This window comes from Buceros rhinoceros, unplaced genomic scaffold, assembly GCF_000710305.1.
Source record: "Buceros rhinoceros silvestris isolate BGI_N320 unplaced genomic scaffold, ASM71030v1 scaffold5730, whole genome shotgun sequence".
NCBI lineage: Eukaryota > Metazoa > Chordata > Aves > Bucerotiformes > Bucerotidae > Buceros > Buceros rhinoceros.
This window is the reverse complement of record NW_010388899.1, coordinates 45,378-67,331: the sequence shown is the minus strand read 5'-3', so window position 1 is coordinate 67,331 and position 21,954 is coordinate 45,378. Positions and strand designations below refer to the sequence as shown.

Sequence of the window (21,954 nt, the reverse complement as noted above, 5' to 3'; positions counted from 1 at the left end):
TTTTTCCCTAAAAAAGAAGTTTAAATGTTTTAGGAATTTTCTTCAAATTGGCACACAAGAAGGGAATTGGTGTACGTAAGGCAGTAGTGGTTAGTGGTGCAGTTAACTTGCAGGACCAAATGCTAAAGTTCACAGATCCTGTGATTCACATTTTTTTCCAGTGTGTCACCAGACTGTCATCTCTGCCAGATCTAAGTTGTATGTGTTTTGTGTATATTTGTCAGAAAAAGGAGTATGAGGCCAGGACTCTTTCCAGGCCCAGCACAATTCAGTAATGGAAAGAGCTGAATCTTGCTGCAAAATGGTGATGAGAAAAACAAATATTAGGAAAAAACTTCCCTCACTTTCCAGGACTACAGCCAGATTTTTGTCTTCAGTGGAAAGGAAGCATGAAGTCTCTATGAACAACTGGCTGGAGTAGGAGAGATGAATTTAGTGTTTTCATTAATAAATATAAAATTTCTGAAACAAAAAGCCTCTGTAGAAGGATTCCTTGCTTGCTTGTGGTTTGAAGTGTTTGTTGTGTGTGTTATATCCAGCATCTCTATAGTTATGCGTGCAACGCTGCTTCAGTTCAGGTAGGAACTTGTCAGATGTTGGTCTTCTCAAGGGTAGAGAGGTCTCTGCAAGTGTTCAGGTATAAAGCCTTTTCCGAAGTTGCGTACGAGGTCTTTTGGTGATGGCACCCTGAAGCCCTTTCACCCCTGGTGTCTCTAGAAGTATCTGTGTATCCTGTGAACTGGAGTATTTTCTGTTACTTTGTGTGGCTCTCAAACTTACGGAATTGCGGACAGTCCCTTAGAGGAGTTTTCTGCCTACTTCACTGTATCTGAGATATGGAGGGCAGAGGGAAGATTAGGTAGTGTGGGAAGAAGGGGGTTAGGATAATCCTCCGTTGGTCTTGCGCAATATGACATGCATCTTTTTTAATCCAGTTTATACAAGTCATCTTCTCTTTGTTTTACAGCTGCTTTTTTTTTTTTTGTTTCCCTATGAAAGTGGGGGGTGTGTCTTGCTCCTATGATAGATTATTTCCTGATAGTTTTCTAATTTGCACGATCTACAGCTTTGAAGAGGATTCCAGTCTCGTGACCCACAGTACTTGGTCTCCTGAAGAAAGTCCAGTCTACTCTGCCATCACCTTCACCAAAGAACATGTCGAAGCTCATGTCAGAAAGACCAGTTGCTGTGTCTAAGGTACTCACGGGTCTTTGAGGAATACTGTTTGCCTGTTTTTCTGTCTCCAGAATTTGGGAAAGCCTTATCTGGTTTTGGAGGTATTTCTGGGTTTTTTGCTGGAATGCTGTGGAGGTAGGCGCTGTTGACACCAGCTGCCGTTCTGGAAGAGTTCTCCTTCATGACTGCAAGTGGCAATGCAAAATCTTTCGGCACCATTTTCTAGTTAGTCACCAAGTAGTCTTACTCTTGTTTCTCTCTGCTTGGAACGGAGAGGTTTTCTTTCAGAGACGTGTTTTTTGGTGTGGGAGAGGTGTCTCCCATGAGACTAGTCCTCTTGTTCTCTTGGTATTTATGGAGGCTAGTTACAGTAAGCACAGACTTCAGTGTGTTGAAGTTATCTTCACGTGGGGCACTGTGGTGAGCTTTTGCACTCAGTGGTGCAGGGCAAGAATCTAATTTTGGTGACAAGGATTTGGGAAATCAAAATTATGCTGAAATGCTTTCCCATCTTTACAGTACTATGGAAACATCATGTGACCTTTAAAATACCCATATGTTGTGACATTTTTCAATGTCACAACAAAAACAAGACTGCGATACTTGAGGATGCGATTTGTTGGACTGAGACTACTATGGTCTCTCCTCTAATACCTGTGACAGGATCTCCTGTAGTCAGTGGCAGAACCCGTTCTTGGGTGTTAGAAGCTGCTTGTTGGCATTGCCCCTTTTATCTTAAAGGCAATACTGGTTTCTTGAAAATTGCCACAAGGGTAGTTTCTGTTCAGACAGAAGAACTCAGAACTGCATGCTGAAGGGAAGAGACAAGAAGTCTCTTCTCTCACAAGAAGTGAAGGGACAGAGACAAGAATAAGGACTTACTAGAAACCTGATTTTTAGCTGTTATGGGGGGTGGCGGGGGGGGGTGTGCAAATGATGTGAATGGGTGATTTTCCACGGTGCAGAACTTGAACAACTTCAATAGTCTCAAAAGATGCTCTGACCTCATTACAGCAGGACACATGAATCACTTTCTGGTTTGGTTATTTGGGGGTTTTTTTGCCTCCCTCTTTTTTCTGTCTCTTTTAAAAAATTTATTCTTTCCTTCCCCCCCATGCCCCAGGATGAAGTGCCTACACTTCCTTCTCGGAAGAAGCCAGATACAAACTTGTGCCCTCATGCACCTACCAAGTATTTTACCCCTGGTGGGGTGGACAATGAGAACTGCAAGGCTAATGAGAAGGAAATGGAGTGGATCCGCCCTGATACACCCAGCAAATGCACGTGGAAGCTTGGAGTACCCCTCTCTGCCTCCCCGCATCGTCACACCACTCTGTAAGTATTAACTGCTGATTTTCAGTGTAGCGCTAATCCAAGTCCCCTGAGAGCTGCATGTATTTAACAAAATATAACTAATTACGATTGATTTTGTTTAGCATGTGCTTATGCTGGTGTTTCTTAATTTCCTTGTATAAACAAAGCTAAGAACCCAAATTAAGCATACAAAGGGCCTTGCACCAAAGATGTGAAACTACGTGGACTGGAACTAACTTATTTTAAATAACCTGGCAAGCAGTTTCCTGACTAGGCAAAAGATTGCACAGTTAATGCCTTTTGCTTGTAAAATAGCTGACTCTAAGCAGTGCTAAGCTAGTTCACGCCAGGAGAAAGTGCAGAGCACTTCATTCTTGCCTCAGCACTTGGCTCGATGTCTGATAAATCCTTGTTTTGCAACAAAGACCTGATGTTTTGTGAATTTGTATCCAATGGACATTGTTTTAGACCAAAATACCCAAAATAACTAAGTGGGTAAAGGGGAGGGAGAAAGCGGGTTGAAGTAAAAAGCATCAGAAATGCTGTGTTGTTTTTGTGTGACCTGCCTGTTGTCCCTTCTGTGAATACACTGACTTTTTTTATATGTGTACCAGGCCAGAGCCTCTGAAAATCATGCCAAGCATCCTGAATAAAGTTGGCAATACACCCATGGTGCGAATCAACAAGATTGGGAAGCAGTATGGGCTCAAGTGTGAACTCTGTGAGTACTCCCGCAGGCAGAAAATCAAAATAAGAAACACTGTTTCAGAAACTTGTGTGGTCCTGGTTAGTAGTGTCATGTAACCTGGGCAAAGGAGGAGTGCAAGTACCCTGTAGAAAACGGTGAGAAAAATTCCTCTTTTTCTTTGGCAGATTTTCAGATTTTTAGGATTTAGTCATCTAAAACATCTTTCAGTTGGTACTTCATGAGGCCATTTCCTGCAGCTTTTCCATTTCTGTAGAAAAAGGAAAACTCTTTATATAGATATAAAGTATTCTTTTAATTTTTAAAAAGTTGTATGAAGTTTTTGACTGCTCATTTTCAGAGTATGCATCAGTGTGTGTAAAAGGCAGAGCTACAAGTACCACTGAAGGTCGCTGAAAATGATGAAAGGGATCAAACTGTTTACTGAGTATTTTTCATTTTTAAAAGCCAGCCATATTGGTGATAGCTGGAGGCTGTGAAAGGTGGTGTGTGACACCGTTAAAGGGATTAATTCTGGGAGAACTCAAGTGAAAGTGTAGGCTGAACAAGGGGAGAAATTTCCAGTTTGACCAGAAACTCTTGGGCTGGAGAATGTAGCAGGGAAAAGGCAAGGGCATGTTTGTAGGCTTGTCTTCCCCCGTGCCATTGCACTGGAAGAACCCTGGGGCTTTTTACACTATTGGCTGGGCTGTAATAAAGAGGAAAGATGAAAGGACAGGTCAGATTTTGAGGAGACTGGCAGAGTGTGGTTTCCTGACTTCTGTGGCCAGTATCGAGTACCAAACTTGCTGTGTTACTGTGACCTGTAACAGTGAAGATTCTCTGAACCCATCTCTTGTGGTGTAAAGTAGGGAGGTGAATTAGTCAGGCATGTTAACAGAGTTCTCTTGCAGATATGTTAGAGATCAGCAGCTGTTTAACAACTCTGCTTCGTTTGTTTGTTTCCAGTGGCAAAATGTGAGTTCTTCAATGCTGGGGGCAGCGTGAAGGACCGTATCAGCCTGAGGATGGTAGAGGATGCTGAGAAGGCTGGGATCTTGAAGCCTGGGGACACAATCATAGAACCAACCTCTGGAAACACAGGTAGGGGGATGGAGAGACCATAGCAAACTCTGGGGAAGATTGCTGTGATAGTTTTCCTGGAAGAGGCAGCCTTGAGATTGGAGCACGGAGGATGCCTGTCCAAGGAGGAAAGGGAATATCTTCCTGCCTCAACGGTGTAGTGAGCAGTGCCTTTTCATCTTCTGCAAGGAACCATTCCACAGTGTGCTGTGCTGACCAGAACAGCTGGGAAGGAGGTTTGCTAAATTTGCAGGGACTTTTTGCTTTAAAAGAAAAGAAGTGTTAGGCTGGATTCACTAGGGTCTTCAGCTCCTATTCAACAATTAAAGTCTGACTGAAATTTTTGGAAATCAAGCCTCAAAAGACTGATGTGAATCTGGATCTTCCCCTTCTGTTTGGGAAGTTCCACGGTCCTTGTTCCTACACTCTGTCAGGTGAGCGGGCCTGGTTTTGAGAAACAGCCTTTGTTATGTGGTGCAGCTGAGATTGGAGATAAGTTGCATCCCTATGGCACTATCTGCTAACACAGCCCTCGCACACTTAGATTTTCAACAGATTCCACTTGGGTCAGCGTTTTTTCCTTGGAGGGCTGGAGGAAGGAACAGCCAGCAGCAGCCAGGGCAGAGCATCTGAGATCCAAGCAGACTGGAGTTAACTCGGGCTCCTGTGTCATGGCTGTTGTACTTCTGTTAAGCTGCTCTGCTGGTGGGGAGTAAACATACCTGGAATATTCCCCCTTGAACCAGTTTAATATACTGCCTCCTCTGAGGAGGTTCCTGAGCTAAGCTGCAAGCTATGTCCCTGCCTGATGTGTTCTGGAGAGGTGTCTTGTCCTGTTTTGAAACTCTTTCCTGGGCAACCATCCACTCTTGTCTTCCAACAGACACAGACCAGGCAGATCTTTGTTCTTGTGATCCAGTCCAGCCTTTGTTAGTGGAGAGACTGGAATGATGAGGTGGTTGTGACTAGTTCCCCTGCCTTCAGCAGAAAACTGGGAGGTTGTCTCTGTTGACATTTGCTCAGCAGGTGCTCTGCGGGGGGAGCAGTGCAACCAAAGCCCTAGTGTCTGAACAATGGCATGTAGTGTAGAATATCCGTATATATTACATTTCTTCGGTATCTGAGGCCGTACTATGATATCCTGCTTTCTGAGTCAGTGCCTGATTAATGATTCTCCTTGTCGTAGAATCCAAAACTTAGAAAGAAGGCAGAACTGAAGGAGATACGGGACAATTATTTTGGAAAGCTGTCTCCTTTCATGTAAAAGCAAAGACCAGGGCAGACAGCAACCTGAGAGAACTGGCTTTTGCTCTAGGCTGTTGCTCAGAGCTACTGGATATGTTAAATGTGAGAGCTAATGTGTTATATTTTGTCCTCTCTGCACCCCACTTCTCCCTCAGCTCAAGTCCTGTTTTGGTGCTTGCTGCATTTAGAGTCAGTAGCAGAAAGTACAAAGTGTTAGAGTTCAGATCTCAAAATGCTTTTTTTATCACAAACTGTAATGAAGAGTGCTGGATGGCTTCTCTTCAGTCTTTTTAGTGAGTCTTTTCAGACTTCTCAGTCTTTCCAGTGAGGTCTTTGCCATCTTTTTTTTTTTTGATTTGTGCATTCATATTTGTCTATAATGAAATGTAAAAAGTTTTGCCTCCCCCCCCAAATATTTAAACACTGCTTAAATTATTTGAGGTGTGAGTTATAATTCTCTTACGGAACAGTGAAAGTTGGTTTGTTTGGTTTTTGTTTTACCTCTACACAACCCATCACCATGTAGAAGCAGTGCCAGCATTGAACAAGCAAGTCTCTGCCTAGGGTGAACTGCCTGTGAGGCACTGTCATGGGCATGTGTTGGTACCGTACCTACCCAAAACGACAGGGTAGGTGCCACCCAGTTCGACCCCAGACGCATATCAACTCGCTTGATCTGCTTAGCTTATCCAGCAGAGAGGTGATCTGATAACAGGTGTAAGCTTTTCATCTATGGGGAAGGCACTCCTGACCTTTTCAGGTAGGCAGATAATGACAAGCTGGAAGGCAGAAATCAGGCTGGAAGTGCAGATTTTTAAATTAGAAATGAGGTGTCTGTCTCTAACAGTTGAGGTACTTCACTGTGGTAGCAAGCTGACGTAGTGCATTGGAAACTCAATCACACGCAGCATCTAAATCATGTCTTTCTAAGATGAACTTTGTTTTGGCACATTGCAAACTAGGGGTTTAATGCAGAAGTGAGCCAACAGGGCTCTAATACTCTTCTGACAGAAGAGTGTTGTTATTGCTGTAGTCATCTTTGGCTTAAAGCTCATTCCCAAATTACTTCTGTAAAGATGAAGTGGTGAGACAGGAGGGAGGTGATGTGCATGTGGTAAAGCTAGCAGTTTGCATCTAAGTTTCCTCATCCGTGGCTAAACTTCCTGTTGGCCGTGATCCTCAGAGAACTACCAGCATCTGTAAATCTGGTTGCCATCAGTAGCCAGAAATGTTCCTTTTGCCGCCTCTCTAAAGACACTGTGCTTGAGCCTCAGGTGAAAGTCTGATTAAAGCCAGGACATGCCGAAGCTAGCATTGGGGTTTTGTTCTTTGTCGCTCCTCGCTGTGTGCTCTACATGTCTTTGCTCGCTTCCAGGAATTGGGCTGGCCTTGGCTGCAGCAGTGAAGGGTTACCGCTGTATCATTGTGATGCCAGAGAAAATGAGCATGGAGAAGGTCAGATCTGTTTTTATTTTCAAGAATTAATAAATAAGCATGTTTGCACTTGCAGGCTCCTTGATGCAGATGAGTTCTGTGGCTTCAGCAACGGAAGTGGGGGATTCTTGGCCTCCAAATCATGGCCCTGCTGAGGGCCTAGTGTCAGTGCTCAGAGAAATCCAGGCTGGTTAGCCATGGCCAGAAATGTGTTTAAGACTTGCCTCCACAGCATTGTCACTTGGAAAACTGTCACAACTGTTGTAAATAGAATTGTGAAGGAAACTTGAGATTTACCTGCCCCTGGGTTAGCTGTTGGTCACTGAGCAAAGGAGGACAAGGGAAGGCAATGCTGAAGCTTTGAATATGCTGTACTGTACTGGGCTGAGCAAGGCTGCGAGGGAACCTGTTGAGATCCTCAAGTTACACTGAGGTGTGTTGGCAAGCATCTGAGTTGTGTCAGCCACAGCAACAAAGGGAAAGGAAAAGCTACCTGAGTAACGCCTGCTTACGTTCACTATGGAAAGCGCAAAACATCTGGCTCTAGAGCAAGCCCTGTTCCATGGTGCTACACCTGCAGCCAAATGGAGAGAAGAAAGTAGAGAAGAGCTCCCCTGTGTTTCACAGCTGAGGCAGCAAATTGCTGTCACCAAAACCACTTACCTCAGTTCAAATAATTCCAGTATTCCAGTGGAAAGGCAGCAGCACAAATGAGAACAGCGTCCCCTGAAGGCTTATACCCATTGCTTACTCTTATCTGCTCTGGAGGGAGAGGAACCACATGGCCGTTGCCATGTGCCATGCAGTGTCAAAGACCTCTGTCTGCTCTGAAGACGGGCTTTGCCTTAGCTCAGTGTCATAAACTTTCTTGCCCTTGTAGCAGTTGAATGGTGCATAGGGCCCTGGAGGATCTCCTTTGCTGCCTGCGTACAAAGGAGGAGGTTAATATACAAAACTTGCATTTAAACATAAAATACTGGACTATAACACTGTTGGAGTGCAGAGCATATGTGATCGGCACGAAAGGAGATGGTTATTTGAGTGAGAGTTCTCATTCAAATAATAATGAGAGAATAGAATGAGAGTTCTCATTCAGTAGTAGTAGTCCCTACAGGGACTGTGAAGGCCTGCGATAGAAACAGGAATTTGATGTCTAGCTGCAAGGTAAAGCGTAGTTAAGTCCAAAGGACTTTAAGGATTTGGATCTGTGGCTCAGTGATGTGAGGGTGGGGCTCATGAGAACCACTGAGTAGACTATTGCAGACCAGGTAAAAGGGAAGATGTTTTCTTTCACCTGCATCTCAGTGAAGTCTCTCTACTGGGAGAGTGTTTTGGGGTTTTGTGACCACCTTTATTTGCTACAGGTGGATGTCCTGAGAGCTCTGGGTGCTGAGATCGTGAGGACGCCGACTACTGCCAGATTTGATTCTCCTGAATCTCACGTGGGAGTAGCATGGAGACTGAAGAATGAAATCCCCAATGCGCACATACTAGACCAGGTAAGAGCCAAGGTGTCAGAGATGCAGGTGTAGCATGGGAGGAGGTATTGCAACCTTTTTTCTTAATGTCCGTGGTTGACTGTTCGGGTTGTACTGTGTCTCTGGAGGAAAAGTTGTCCCAGGTTGCAGTGGAGCAATGGCCATGCTGTAGGGTAGCAAGTTTTCGTAGTCACTAGAGGGCAGCAACGAACCTGTAGTTGCAGAAACAGCAGAACGTGTGGGTGGATTTTTCCACTGAACTGGCAGTCCTGTGTGGAAGAAGGGGTGCAAGGGTCATACTCCTAAACAAAACATGCAACAGATTGGACTGATCTTGGTGTTGGAGGATGCTGGCACTCTTAAATTAGGTCACTTAAATTAAGGTCACGCTTTGTCTCTCCTTGAGCATTCAGCCTAGCATCCAGCTGATAATACAGAGTCTGGAAAGGGTAGCTGTTGTGGGGCTTGGAGAATGTTTGTCATGTTCTTGAAATGCCTCACAATGTGAATTTTGTCTTTCTGGTCTACTTAATTCTGTCTTTCGATATAGTACCGTAATGCCAGCAACCCCCTGACACACTATGACACCACAGCTGAAGAGATCCTGCAGCAGTGTGAAGGTATGTTTGCTCTCCTGCTAACCCTCTCTTTGTTGAGTCCCTAGTGTTCTCTTACTGCTAGGTACTGGGAGAATGAGACCTGAGGTGGGTGAGAAATGCACGGATCTAGATACAGCAAATCCCGTATATATGCTGTGTCTCATTAGAGAATTACCTTGTTTCAGTAGTTACGGTAATGAAATTTTTTCTCCATTCAAGAAGAGTGCTTTGTTTTTTAGAGTTCTCTGCTTATGCTGAGGTGGAGAAAGCAGTGAAGCTGAAGGTATCTTTAAAAAAAAAAGCCTTAAGTAGACTGGTATGAAAGACAAAATACTCCAGTACTCTGCCAGCTTCTGCAGTTAGGAATTCTCAGGAGTACAGATTGCTCTGTGTTGCAGAGATCTGTAAGATCTTTTTACTCTGCAGGGTTCTCTTCTACATTAGCTCTAGACAACAGAGTTGGAGTACCAGAAGTGACTGAGCTGTGGCAGCAGAGAGCTTTAGCAGGGCTAACTCACCCTGCTGAGGAATTGGTTTGAGAGCTGTTGGAGGCATTCAGTGGGATGCTGCAGCCTACCATACAGGCATCTGCCACAGGTGGTAGAGGGAAGTAATACAGGAGGATACCGACCTGCCTTTTAAAACAGCACAGTTTCCAGTGGGACCTTCTAATAAGAAAATTGGCTATTAAATTCCTTCTCATGAAGGTGAGGACCATGTGAAGGGCTGCTCTTCTCCCCCTCAAGAGTAACTCTAGCGGTTCGGAGGATTTGGCTTGTCTTTGTCGAAAACTTTCTTAAAGTTTTAAGTAAAATGAGTATACTTTAACAAACTGCCATACCACCAAACGAGAGTCTAGGTGAGTTCCAGCTTTAGGCTTCTTGTTTGTATTTACTTTTCCTCATAGGCCAGGCACTGCTTAGTTATTACTGAGCTGATACCCCTGCTTGGAGGAGTGGTGTTCTTTTGACTGGTAAGCATTTGGTTTTGTGTGTGAATTAGTGACCTTTTAAAAACTATTTTTTATTACCAAAGCTGTCATGTGGATGCACCGTTGAAGCTATAGGGGATGACAGGAGAATGAACTATCATACCTGCACTCACTCTGGGTGCTCATGACCAGAACAGTATTCTTCATGTGAAAATGAGAGAGTAGTTCTCTCATGAGTAACTCTCTCAATTAATACCCGGACATTTCAAAACCACTGTTGAAGTAAATGGAGATTGAGCAAGGTGGTCTCAAGGTAGGTCTCATAACACAGCTCTCAGGAAGCAAAGAGCCTTATCTTGCTCGATTTTGTTAAAGAAAATCCATACTTAGATTTAAGTGAATTTGTAAACCATCATTCTGGGACAGATTTCACAACTGCCTTCTCTCCCTCACTTTTAAACAGGAAAACTAGACATGCTGGTGGCTGGGGCTGGCACAGGAGGTACTATCACTGGCATCTCCAGAAAGCTAAAGGAGAAGTGTCCAGGTTGCAAAGTAAGTGACAAGCCTAAAGCGTTTCTCTTTAGTGGGGTGAATCTCAAACTGCTTCACTTGGCATGTCCCAGTTCTTGCACATCTGCCCTCTGTCTCTGTGGGAAACTCTTGGATGCTCTCAGTTAGAAGGTAGTTGTGAGCAGCAAAGAAAGGTTTTTCAGACTGTCTGCAATCATCATTCTCTGTTCTCACTGGTGACCAGAGTTCAGGTATGGCTCAGCAGATGAAAACTGTCCCTTGGATCCGTTCATGGGGTGTCTGAGCAACTGCCTTCTCTGGTGTGACTGCAGCCTTGTGTTGCCTCTCTGACTGTGCCTTCACAAGCTTGCCTGGAGCTGCCGAGGTTTTACCCAGAGAAATTTTCCCTGCACACACAAACCTGTGTGTCTACCTGTGTGCTATATTAGGTTTTCTCACAGAAGCTGGTATCGTGTTTCAGCCAAGAATATTTTACTGCATAGACAGGGAATGGTAAACGAAATAAAACTTATCTGCTTACACCTGGCACAAAGTATTGGCTGTAATGATGCCTGCCATGTGAATGAGGACAGTCTTGTCTCAAGGAAACCCTGTCTCCTGTTTAATCAAGCAAAACCCATGTAGAACAAGTGGTGCCCCTCACTTAGTGTCCACAGCCAGAGGAGACAGGATGGGTTGTCACGGGGCCAGAAGCAGCAAAGTGTTCTGCACACAGGGGAGGTGAATGTTGCCAAGAAGAAATGAATAGGAGACTAGGTTGCTGTTAGCTTAGCTGTGTATGCAGCCAGTCTGACACCAACGGCTGTAGCGAGGCCAACACTTAGGAGTAAATGTCTTAAAAGCAGCGTGTTATGGTAGCCAAAGTGGAAACTGCTTCTCCAGATTATAGGTGTTGATCCTGAAGGCTCCATCCTTGCAACACCAGAAGAACTGAACAAGACTGACAAGACAACGTATGAAGTGGAAGGAATCGGATATGATTTTGTCCCCACAGTATTGGATAGATCTGTAAGTCATGCTTCCTGATTTACTGCCCTTTGCCCTTTGCTGGGATACAGAAGTGAGGTGAAAGGTGGAAGAAAAACTTGGAAGTACTTAGTTGAGCTGAAAGGGCGGGGAGGGGCAGGTAGGGTAGCAGGCAGAACTCTTCCTCTTCTTTCCATCGGCAAGAGCAGACCTTGGGAGGCTTCTGCACTGGCCACATTTGTTTTACAATGCTAGGTCAAAATGCTGTGAGAAAATAACTTTTTTGCTACAACACAGTACTTTTAAAGAAAACAAAAGAAACCAACAAGCACCCCAGCCCCTCTTGGCCAGAAGAAGTGGTATGACTATGTCCTGAACAGAGCCCATGTCCCTGGGAAGCCCTCCGAGGTGGGGGGAAACCTATTTGATGCTCTCTGTGGCTTGTTCTCAAGCAAGGTTTCAATAAGGAAATGCTAATGCTAATGTTGTGCTAATGCAATCGTTTTACCTCGGAAAAAAAAAAACCCGAAAACGAAAACACTTGGCATTTGGAGGATGGAAACCCAGGCACACATCTCAGCGGAGCAGCTGTTACCTCAAAGAGCATGGGTTGAATTTACACTAGTTGTGTAGGTCTCTTATCCTCCTTCATTTAAAGAGACCCCTATTTCTGTCTTCCTTCCCAGGCAGTGGACCAGTGGTACAAGAGCAACGATGAGGAGTCCTTTGCTTTAGCACGCATGCTGATCCGAGAGGAAGGACTGCTGTGTGGTAAGAGCAAATGCGAATCCTTTGGGTTTCTTTGAATAGTATGTGGGTGGCTGAAGCCTTGAGCAGGTCATTGAGACATCCTTCCACTTCGGAAACGGTCTTCCTCACCCTGGGCTTCTCTACTGTCTCTCCTCCTCTCTTTCATTTACTTAGGTTTGACATTTTGCCTCTGATCTGTATTTTGGCAGGTGGCAGCTCAGGCAGTGCCATGTCTGTAGCTTTGAAGGCAGCTAAAGAGCTGAAGGAAGGTCAGCGCTGTGTTGTAATCCTCCCTGACTCTATCAGGAACTACATGTAAGAACCTGCTTGTTTTCTCTTTGGGAAAAGGCTGAGGCAGTCCCTCAGATCTCCTCAGAGCAGTGGCGAGTTGGATACGTGCTTCTGTAGCACCCAGTTGCTCAAGCAAGGAGTGTGTTTGGGGTATAACTTTTGAGAGTATCTAGAAAGGGTCTGACGTGGAGTAGAAACAAACTTAGCACTCTGAAAACTAACCTCCAGCTTGTGTCTGACTTCAGTATGTAACCGTCACTGGTTAGCATCTTTCGCAGGAAAAGGCTTGCTTTCACTATTTGATTTGTTGGGGACCGTTGGTATTGGGAGAGTCTGCTCTCTCTGCCTGTGTCCCCAGCAGAACACAGCACCACTGTAGCAGCAGCCAGTGCTGCGGTGAGTGCGAGGGCTTTGAGGTGTGCTGAGAAGTTAGGGCTCTCCTATCGCATTGAAACATATCCCAAAACATGATGCTTTTAGCTGTGTTTCTTGACTTCTGTTGCATCCAACACAGTACTAGACGACTAGAAACTGCAGACAGACCTTGCCCGAGTACAGGCTGGCACGTCTCTGTTCCAGGCGGTGTCTCTATTGCATTTCAAGGGACTGATGTAGTCAAAATTTTGTTTCCTATGGAATTTCTTCCTATGAGTGTTTCTTCTCAGTCTCCCTGGCTGGTAAGCTTAGATGGCAAATGACAGCATCTTTTCAATTACGCTTTAGTTGTTAGTGGTAGAGAGCTGTTAATAGTTGTCTCTGTTAGGGTTGCTGTCAGGTGTTCAGCCTGCTAATGAGCTTTTCACTTCCGGATGCCTCCCAGGACCAAGTTCTTGAGCGACAAATGGATGATTCAGAAAGGGTTCATGAAAGACGACGACGACCTTGTCAATAAACCTTGGTAAGCACATCAGTTCCTTTTTGGATTTTCATGAGTCTGTTCCATCGACTTTATGGCAGTTGCTAATTCAAAGCTCATTTCAATTTACACCACTTCCTTTGATTTTGCTTATCTTTCATGCTATTGTGTTGATGTATGATTGCACTTATTGATCAAATCTGCTTAAATTAGTTGATTTCCTGCTTGGAGTTACATGGCAGCGGAAGAAAACTTCGTACTTAATGATTTTCTTAATTGCTTTTTTTAATGAAAAGAGTTGCATCTAAAATGAAAAAGTAGTTTACAAAGAACGCTTCTGAGATCAGAGTTCTTGAGTGCAAAGCACTGCAAGTCTATATAGGTGGAGGGAGAGCTTCCCTAAATTGCTCCCTATACTGTCTGTAAATATGGCTAGCTCTTTTAGTAGTAGCACAGAATTTTCTGTGTAAGATAGAAATAATAAGATGAGAGAGATTAGTACTCTCCACTAACTATCTGTAATCCTAGAAAGTAGGTGAAGTGAAGAAAAGTGTTTTGGTCTTAAAGCCTTCTCACACTTCAGCGACTTTCTGATATTGGGGAGAAAACTTGAAAGCCTTGAAGCTTTCCTGACTCTGGCTGAATCCTGACTCTTCCTTGCAGCCCTCTGTCATTCCTGTAGTGCCGAAGGCCTCTGTACATGCAGAGCTGGTTCTGTTCTCTCTATCAGACTTGTATGGGTTTGGTTTTTATTTCATTCCCAGGTGGTGGAACATTAGTGTTCAGGAGCTAAGCCTCTCTGCTCCCTTGACTGTGCTTCCAACTGTTACATGTGCAAAGACTGTTGAAATTCTCCGGGAGAAGGGATTCGACCAGGTACCCGTTGTTGATGAATCTGGGTATGTCCACATACATCACTGTTCATCCATATGTATCATTTCTCTCACCAGGTCCCAAGGGATGCCTTTTAAGTGCTTGTTAGAAGCATAATAACCCTCTCATTCATCTTTCTTCAAGTTAGAGTAATGCAGTTCAGAAATGTTGCCTTAAACACGCCAATACTGGACTTCATATGTTGTCATGCCAGGAGTGTCCTGCCCTTGACATAATAAGCTTCTGATGATTACTATGGTATGCTTACTCAGTGTGTCTCTGTGGGATAAGTTCATTGGTTTTTTTAAAAAGTTTTTTAACTTAACAAAGCAAAAAATTACATTTAAAACAAACCACCGCAAACCTACCTGTCTCCACTGCAGCTTTCACCCGGTTTCTTTAGAATGCTACATTATAGTGCAATGTTTTAATGACCCCTATAAACCAGAATGTCCCCAGCAAGCTGGTATGCCTTATTACCCTGGAGGTCTCCTGCAGGATGGGATGAATAATGGAAGAGTTACTCAGTTACTGTTCAGCCGTGGTGCTAACTCAAGGGATTAGTTGTCTCAGGTCCTTACAACATCCTTGCAGAGAGAAGGGGAATGAGCAAATGTGAGGCAAGCATGTCTCTGGCCCTGTCACGCCTTTGAAAAGGACAGATGGGGGTGTAAAACAATGAAGCTGTGCTTTTCAAAAGCTCTCTTGGATTCGTATCTCTCCAGTTGCAAGGCCTAGAGGTACCAAGAGCCTGACGCTCAGGACTAGGCACCCACAGGATCTGCTGACTTCTGTGGGAGTCTCCAGAACTTGTGAGAACTGGCTTTTGTCCCCTGCAGAGACACAGTCCCAGTATATCACCAGTACTGTTGCTTTGTTCCACAAAACAGCTGAACTGCCTTCTCCAGGCTGTCTGCGAGTGGATGCTTTTATCTACAGGAACGCCTGAAGCTTTTGTGTGGTTTAGCGCTATCTTCTCTCTCTTCTTCCCCAGGGTGATTTTGGGCATGGTTACCCTGGGTAACATGCTTTCTTCGCTGCTTGCTGGAAAAGTTCAGCCTTCTGATGAAGTCAGCAAAGTAATCTACAAACAGTTTAAACAGGTAAGCAGGTATATTCTATATTCCACAACTCCTGGTTCTCTGGTTTAAAGTACTACCTGTAGGTAGTTCTAACACTCCGGTGGCATCAGGGTGGGTAAGGTTTACCTGGGACCGTGCAGAGCAGCTGTTTCTGAGCACAGGCATGCTCTAAGCTCTGTCCGAGGTCACTCAATGGTTCCCAGGTTTGCGCTGTTCCATTATTTCAACAGGCTTTCTTCTAGCATGCTTGTCCATTCCTCCTTCCCCAAAAATGCTGCTGCAAATCTGGGTGATGATGTAACTATCCAAGGGAAGAGGCAGGGAGAAGCTTTGCTGAAAGAGGGGGATGGCTGCAGAAAGCTGATGTTGTCAAGATATGTGAGTTTTGATCTTGGCCAATTTCACCTGTCTATCCGATGTAGTACGCTAGGATACGAGAGCTTCCCAGCTGTATGGGTGCTCTTCTAAAATAGGTGTTGTTGCTGTTGCTTTGCTTTTCTTGCAGAAAAAAGGATTTTGTTTTCAACATGGAAGGCTTGACCTAGTTTTCACCAGGCTTCTAGTTTTAACACTGTCTCATAGTAGATGAGGTGCTGTACTCCAGATGAATGTTCGATGTTTCCATTCAGTCTACAAACCACCAAGTCCCTGAGGTTGAGAAAAAGAATGCTAGTTCTTTGTGGACAAATGTAAATACATTTTTTCCTTCCCAGATAGGAAATCAAGCATCAGGTGGAAATGTGGTGCGTAACAAAACTGCTTAGTTCATGTCCTCCCTCACTTGGACACTTTAAGAGTTTCTGGGGCTGGTGGTGTGCAATCAGTTCTGTAGCTGCACTGGTGTTAGATGTAGTAGACATTCCTCTTTGCTTCTGAGATTGTGGCTCTTTTCCATGGGCAGCTTGACGTTTCTCATACTTCTTTGGTGAAGAACAGTTTAACCATTTCTCTTCTCTATAGCTCTGACTTTTTTCTTGGTGGAGGATGGAAGGGGAGTGACACAAAAGTGGTGGTATTGCTAGCATGCTAACTAAAAACATCGTTCGCTGGTTATTTTCCTTTTGAATTGATGATTTAATGGAGAAACATGGTTAAATGCACATAACCTCAGAAGTATTGCGAGTTTTGCTTTTCTTACCACTTCAGTCAACCTTACTTGGCTTGTTTACTCGTCGGACTGGAAAAAGGGATCATCTGTGTCACTGAAATGACTTAGGATATCTCATGGTTAGGATCTGTACCACAGCGTGCATCCGTAATCTTCCTATGACTACCAAGGCAAAGCTGTCTTTTGGCAGCATAGGAAGCTCTCTTTCGAATGGAAGAGTAGCGGTTACAGCTTTTTTAAAAGTAGGATCCTCCAGTAGGATAGTGCTCCAGGGCTTTGAAACACTAGTCGTGGAATAATTTGCTAATCCAAATAAGTGCTGTGAGTGAGTGGAGAGGAGAGTCATTCTTGTGGAGTCAGGTATTAGTTCCAGTGATTTGGGGTCTTTTTAGCCTTTCTTCCCCAAAGAATCTTTGCAACTACCAACATGTGTAAGATGTGGTGCAGACGTAGCCTTAGCAGAAGGCTTGTCTGCCTTCACTGGAAAATAGGGCTGTGGCACGGTCTCTGACTCTTTCTTGTTGCTATACCTAGTGTTTAATTGTTAGCCTGTTCCCTGGTTTGATTTTGGTTAGCATCCTAAACCAGTTAGCACCCCGCTAAACAACAAAAGGCTTGGTGTCCCCGGTGGGCCAGAGCCTGCTTCTGGGGGAGGAGAGAATTTACTTGTAGGGCCATGAGCAGTGCCGTGTCGCTTGCCCTTAGAGCCAAACAAGCGATCCCAGTCATGTGTAGTGTGGTAGCATGTTCGTAGGCTAATTGCCTTAAAGACTTAGAACGTTTGAAAAAAAAAAAGCGTAAATGTGGGAAAACTCTTGGACAAATTTTTTTAGGGAGCTTGAATGAGCAGTAGTAAGACAGGTGACAATCTCATGGGAGTTCTCTTAAATTTTCACTAAGCACTTCAAAGCATACTTATGTCTTCACAGTTGTCCCAATGCTGCCTATGGGCTGCTTGTCCTGGTCGTCTTTAGCCTACCCAGTCCCTGAAGACAGGTTTATCGATTATACACAGTCAGATGGCGGGGGCTCTACCCTTCAGTGAGCTTTGAACTTCGGTTCAAAAGTTAGGCTTTGCCCATGTATTTGCACAAAACTTCTGGTCAGTAGATGGTGACTGATAGTTGTCTCAGTGTGGCAGTAGGACCAGATTTCCCCCACCCCTTGCCTGGCCCACAAGCTTCGGGATTGGTGCTTCAGTGCTCGGTATGCGCTGTCGTCTGCTGGTCCCCTGAACACAGGCTGCTGGGAATCCTTTTGACCCCTTTTAACTCACAGTGTGAGGATGAGAGTTCTGTGTTCCAGTGCAGCCCAGCTGCTCATGCTTGGCATTTATTCCTCAGTCACAAGCTGAGCTCCCTGCAGGGTAAAGGCTTTTTTAAGCTGCAGTGCAAGACTTTTCATTGCTGTAAATTCCTTAAATCCCATTCAATGAAAGTGTGTCAGATCACGAGTGCTGCTGTTACCTGGGGAGAATGACCTGCTTAGTAGACCTGTTGCTGCTGCTTAATACATTAAAGCACGTGGGAAGTTTTATGCGTTCTTTCAAACTGTTCCAGCAAGCGATGAACTGAGCGTTTCAAAGTCATCCCAGGGTGCTTTCTTGTATAGTCTCAGCAAAGTTGAACTAAACTCAGAATGAATTCTTATGCTCAGTTCCTTGATTTGCACTTGAATACAGTGTTAGCTGAGCAATCTTCATCCTTGGTTTTGTTTTTGACTTGTCTGGTCTTTCCTCTTCCTCTGCTGCCTTTGCAGATCCCAGTCACTTCCACAATGATTTGCAGCCTCATTCACTCACTTTTTCCCGGCCTTGCTAGAGCAAAATCACCAAGTATAATGAGCTTTATGGTAACTTCTTCTGTTAGACACATGGAACACTTGATCATTTTTCAGATATTCAGTATATTCATTATGTTCACAGAAACAGAAGGAATAACTTCATGTAGCGCTTCATTTTTTTTGTTCTGTTTCGGAAATTAGGATCAAAGAAAATGGATCTTTTAAGTTGGCCTTGAGTTGTTAATGTTTTAGTATACTTCAGATAGGAGCAGTATATAAGTGCTGATGTATTGTTTTTAATACTTCACGAAGTGTATGGGGATTGTCGATCACTAAATGTATAAAGGACTGTTTCATTTAGGTTTTGTAACTCTCTCCTTAGATTAACCTGAAAGACAACCTGGGGAAACTCTCTCATATCCTGGAAATAGACCACTTTGCTCTAGTGGTTCATGAACAAATTCAGTGTGAGTATGACGTACTGCACTTTGTAAGAAGTAATTTCTGAGTGGTAACAAGAAGCAAGTACAAGTGTGTTTTTAAACAGTTTCTGAAGAAGCCAAATCCTCTTTTTGTGTGTGTAACTATGTGCTACCAACACTTAGTAAGACTCTAGCGCTTTGTCTCGTAAACTGAATATTAAAGCCATTGGTAACCTCACTTACTGTTATTAACCAAACAAAACTTGCTTTTGGAGAACTGAATGCCTAAGCCTAGTCCCCTGTGCGGTGGCTTTGTCAGTAGCAGTAAGCTAAACAATAAGCTCCTGTAGTACAACTGGTCTTTGCTTCTTCCTACTGCTGTCATACAACTTCCAGCAGTTCCATCACAGTAAGCGTCCGAGGTTAACCATAAATTTTTTTGCCTTTGTTACAACTTCGTAAGATTTAGTAAGATACAGATGTCAACATCGACATCACCGTCTCAAGACAGCTTTCTGTTTATTTTCATAACTTACTCCCCTTCATTTGATGTTTTTCCTCCAAACTCCGCTTTTCTCAAAACTCTTTACGCTGCCTTCTTTACGAAATGGAAATGATTACATAAATCTTCAAAGCTAGGGTATGTCGCTGTTACATGTGAATAGTATTTTTTCCTGTTTTATCTTCCTTATAGCAGGCAACTTGCAAAACTACAAACAGTGGGAAACTAGACTAAAAATAATATTAAGGCTCACCAGATACAATGGAGATAGCTGTAAGATAAATGTAACTGTAAAGGAAGAGTAGTCATCAAATTTGGGGTTTTTTCCTGATAATCTCCGTAAGGATGTGCTCTTGACTCTGTGCTGACTAACTCTTTATAAACCTAGAATCTCACTTGAAGCTTGCAATGGAACAAAGACTGAGTAAATAAAAAGTGCAGGACAATACAGCTGGCTGAACAAACTGGGTGTAGGAGTAGATTAAACATCTCAGTACAGCCCGAATTTAGGAACTGGGAGCTTAGACCATAGATAAAGGGCCAGAGGTCGCTCAGATACTTGGTTCCCAGGTCAAATTGCTGACACTGAGAAATCATTGGAACCCGTGCTCTCAATGCAGCAGTGCTTATATGGTTAGTCCGTTTTTTGGATATAAGTGGGAAAATGTTGTAGTGTGATTTTTATACTAATTCTGTGTTTGACGGTGCTGTAGGAAGATAGTAGTGTTGCATGTCCTCCTGGTTGCCCCTGGTTCAAACAGGGTAATTTCAGTTTGCAGCTGCTTCAGTAGAACCACAGAAACTAATGTACGAGGAACTTCGTAACAGAGGATTTTGTTTGAATTTTCATGCCAAGAGAAATAAATCTGATGGATCCTTATCCTCTCTTCCATAATATTTCAGTTTCTATATCCCTTCTGTTGAGGAGCTTTTCTGAAGTGAAAATCTTTGCCAACACCTCCTGTGTTGGTCAAGATGCCACTGGGGTTCCCCCTCATTTTTCTAGGGTCATCAGTGATAACCAGCTCCACCAGCAGGCCCAGACACGTGGAGCTGGGGGAGCATTGGCACTGGCTTTTACAAACAGTGCCGTTTAAAGCAAGTGGAATGGTGTGGTTTTGTCTCCTAAAGCCAGAATCCTTTCTTTTTTTCTGTAGATCACACTGACGGTTCCGCCAGTAAACGTCAGATGGTGTTTGGCATTGTTACAGCCATCGATTTGCTTAACTTTGTGACTGCACGAGAACGGGAGAGGAAGTCCAACTGAAGTCCAGTGGCCTCTTCTGGCTCTTCAAGAGGAGCCTCTTCAACAACGTTTTGCAATCTCCAGCAAAGAATCAGATTTACTTCTTGGGTAGAATGGTCTGTCCTTACGGTGTTTTGGTTTTTTGGTTCATAATAAGCAGTTCATAGTAAGCCAGTGTATTTTGCTGAATTGCACAGCTTCTGGAGACTTGTTTCTTAATCGGGTTATACAATATTTCTTGTCAAGACAATTTATTTTTTTACCTCTCTATATATATATCCGTAAAAATATTGCCTAAATTAACTGGTATGTTCCTTACTTGTTATGTCTAAAGTCTGGCTTTCGAAAACACTGTTTCGGATTCGTAAAATGTGTTGAAATAAAGAGTTACTGAAGCAGAGGCCCAAGAGAGCTCTGTAAAGTTTTGGGGTTAGATGTTGGTTTTATTTTTTTTCTTTTTGTGCAAGGGTGTTAAGTGAGATAATACCTGTGTAGAGACAAAAACGGTATTGGAGCATGGAGAGGAGAAAGAGGGTTTTCCCTTTTGGTGACATCAGTTTAAACCAGGAATAAATTCTAAGGGTGGAGTTGGCTCGTTTCAACAGCTGCTTTGAGAAAAGACTGACTGGAGTGGAAGCCTGACAGTGAAGTGACAAATAGAAACTAGTGACCTAGTTCTGCACAGTGCACCAGCTTTCACTGTGAAGACAGACCTTTCTTTGTTTCCAATTGTAACCTGATAAATAAGCACAAATGAAAAGATTAAAAGGTAAGATTGAGCTTCTTGCCTAAAGGTTTTTGAAAATCCCACTGTTTCATCTGGTACCTTCCCCTTACTTTCCCTCCCTCTCGTTTATCTTTCAGTGCTTCTTTTTATGCCTATTTTAGAAGAGCCGAAGGTAATCTGCCTTTCAAGTCCTGTTCAAGTGCTCCTGCACTGTAGTGTCTTATTCCAGGGGAAAAATCCCTACTCAATTCTTTTAATTAATTGAATTCACTGTAGCCAAGCTTGGAAGAAACTGGGAAACATGGTGTTGACTGGTGCTGTCAAGAGTACACGTGAGTAATGTGCAGCAGATGTGTGCAGCTACAACTTTTCACCACTTCTGTAGCTCAGGATTCTCCAGGAGTGTTGGACTCGCGTAGCCGTGGCGGGGTTGGCGCTGGCAGCCCTATCCGTACGCTGCTGTGCCCAGGCTACTGACTGCTGTTAGTGGTTGTGATGAGTGGAATAACCCTGGGATTACAGGAGAAAAGCCGCTCTTCTTCATAAAGACTGCTCTAATCATCTTCTGACTGGTCTTTTGCTGAGAATAAAGGTTTTGATCAGCAGGAGTGACACTTTTCTCTGCACTGAAGTAGAAAAATACTCTTTAGGCTGGGGTAATAGGCTGGTAGGGTAGCAAAGTTGTTGTGTTTTTTTTTTTTAACAAAAGAGGGAGTTGTGAGTCAGCTAAGAGAAAACAGAGGGGTTATTTTAAAATCACAATTGCTACCTCCTATATATAGATTTTTGACTGGTTTGCTGGCCTCGCTGTGGCAGTGGGATTTGCAGTACTTTTTGGGAGTGTGTGCTCAGGAGAGAGGTGGTGGAAAC

At 43.8% G+C, this 21,954-nt stretch overlaps 1 protein-coding gene across 1 annotated transcript; it reads left to right on the top strand.

The window, feature by feature from the left end:
- The first annotated feature begins 1,155 nt into the window (after window positions 1–1,155).
- Window positions 1,156–20,385, top strand: LOC104489715 (cystathionine beta-synthase-like). The gene is made up of 16 exons (XM_010131915.1): window positions 1,156–1,197; window positions 2,300–2,511; window positions 3,105–3,211; window positions 4,145–4,279; window positions 6,879–6,958; window positions 8,302–8,436; window positions 8,966–9,035; window positions 10,409–10,500; window positions 11,362–11,487; window positions 12,132–12,216; window positions 12,405–12,510; window positions 13,307–13,384; window positions 14,107–14,241; window positions 15,210–15,318; window positions 18,570–18,654; window positions 20,269–20,385. The coding sequence occupies exons 1-16, from the start codon at window positions 1,156–1,158 to the stop codon at window positions 20,376–20,378; spliced, it is 1,707 nt and encodes a 568-aa protein (XP_010130217.1). The 3' UTR covers window positions 20,379–20,385.
- The last annotated feature ends 1,569 nt before the right edge of the window (window positions 20,386–21,954 follow it).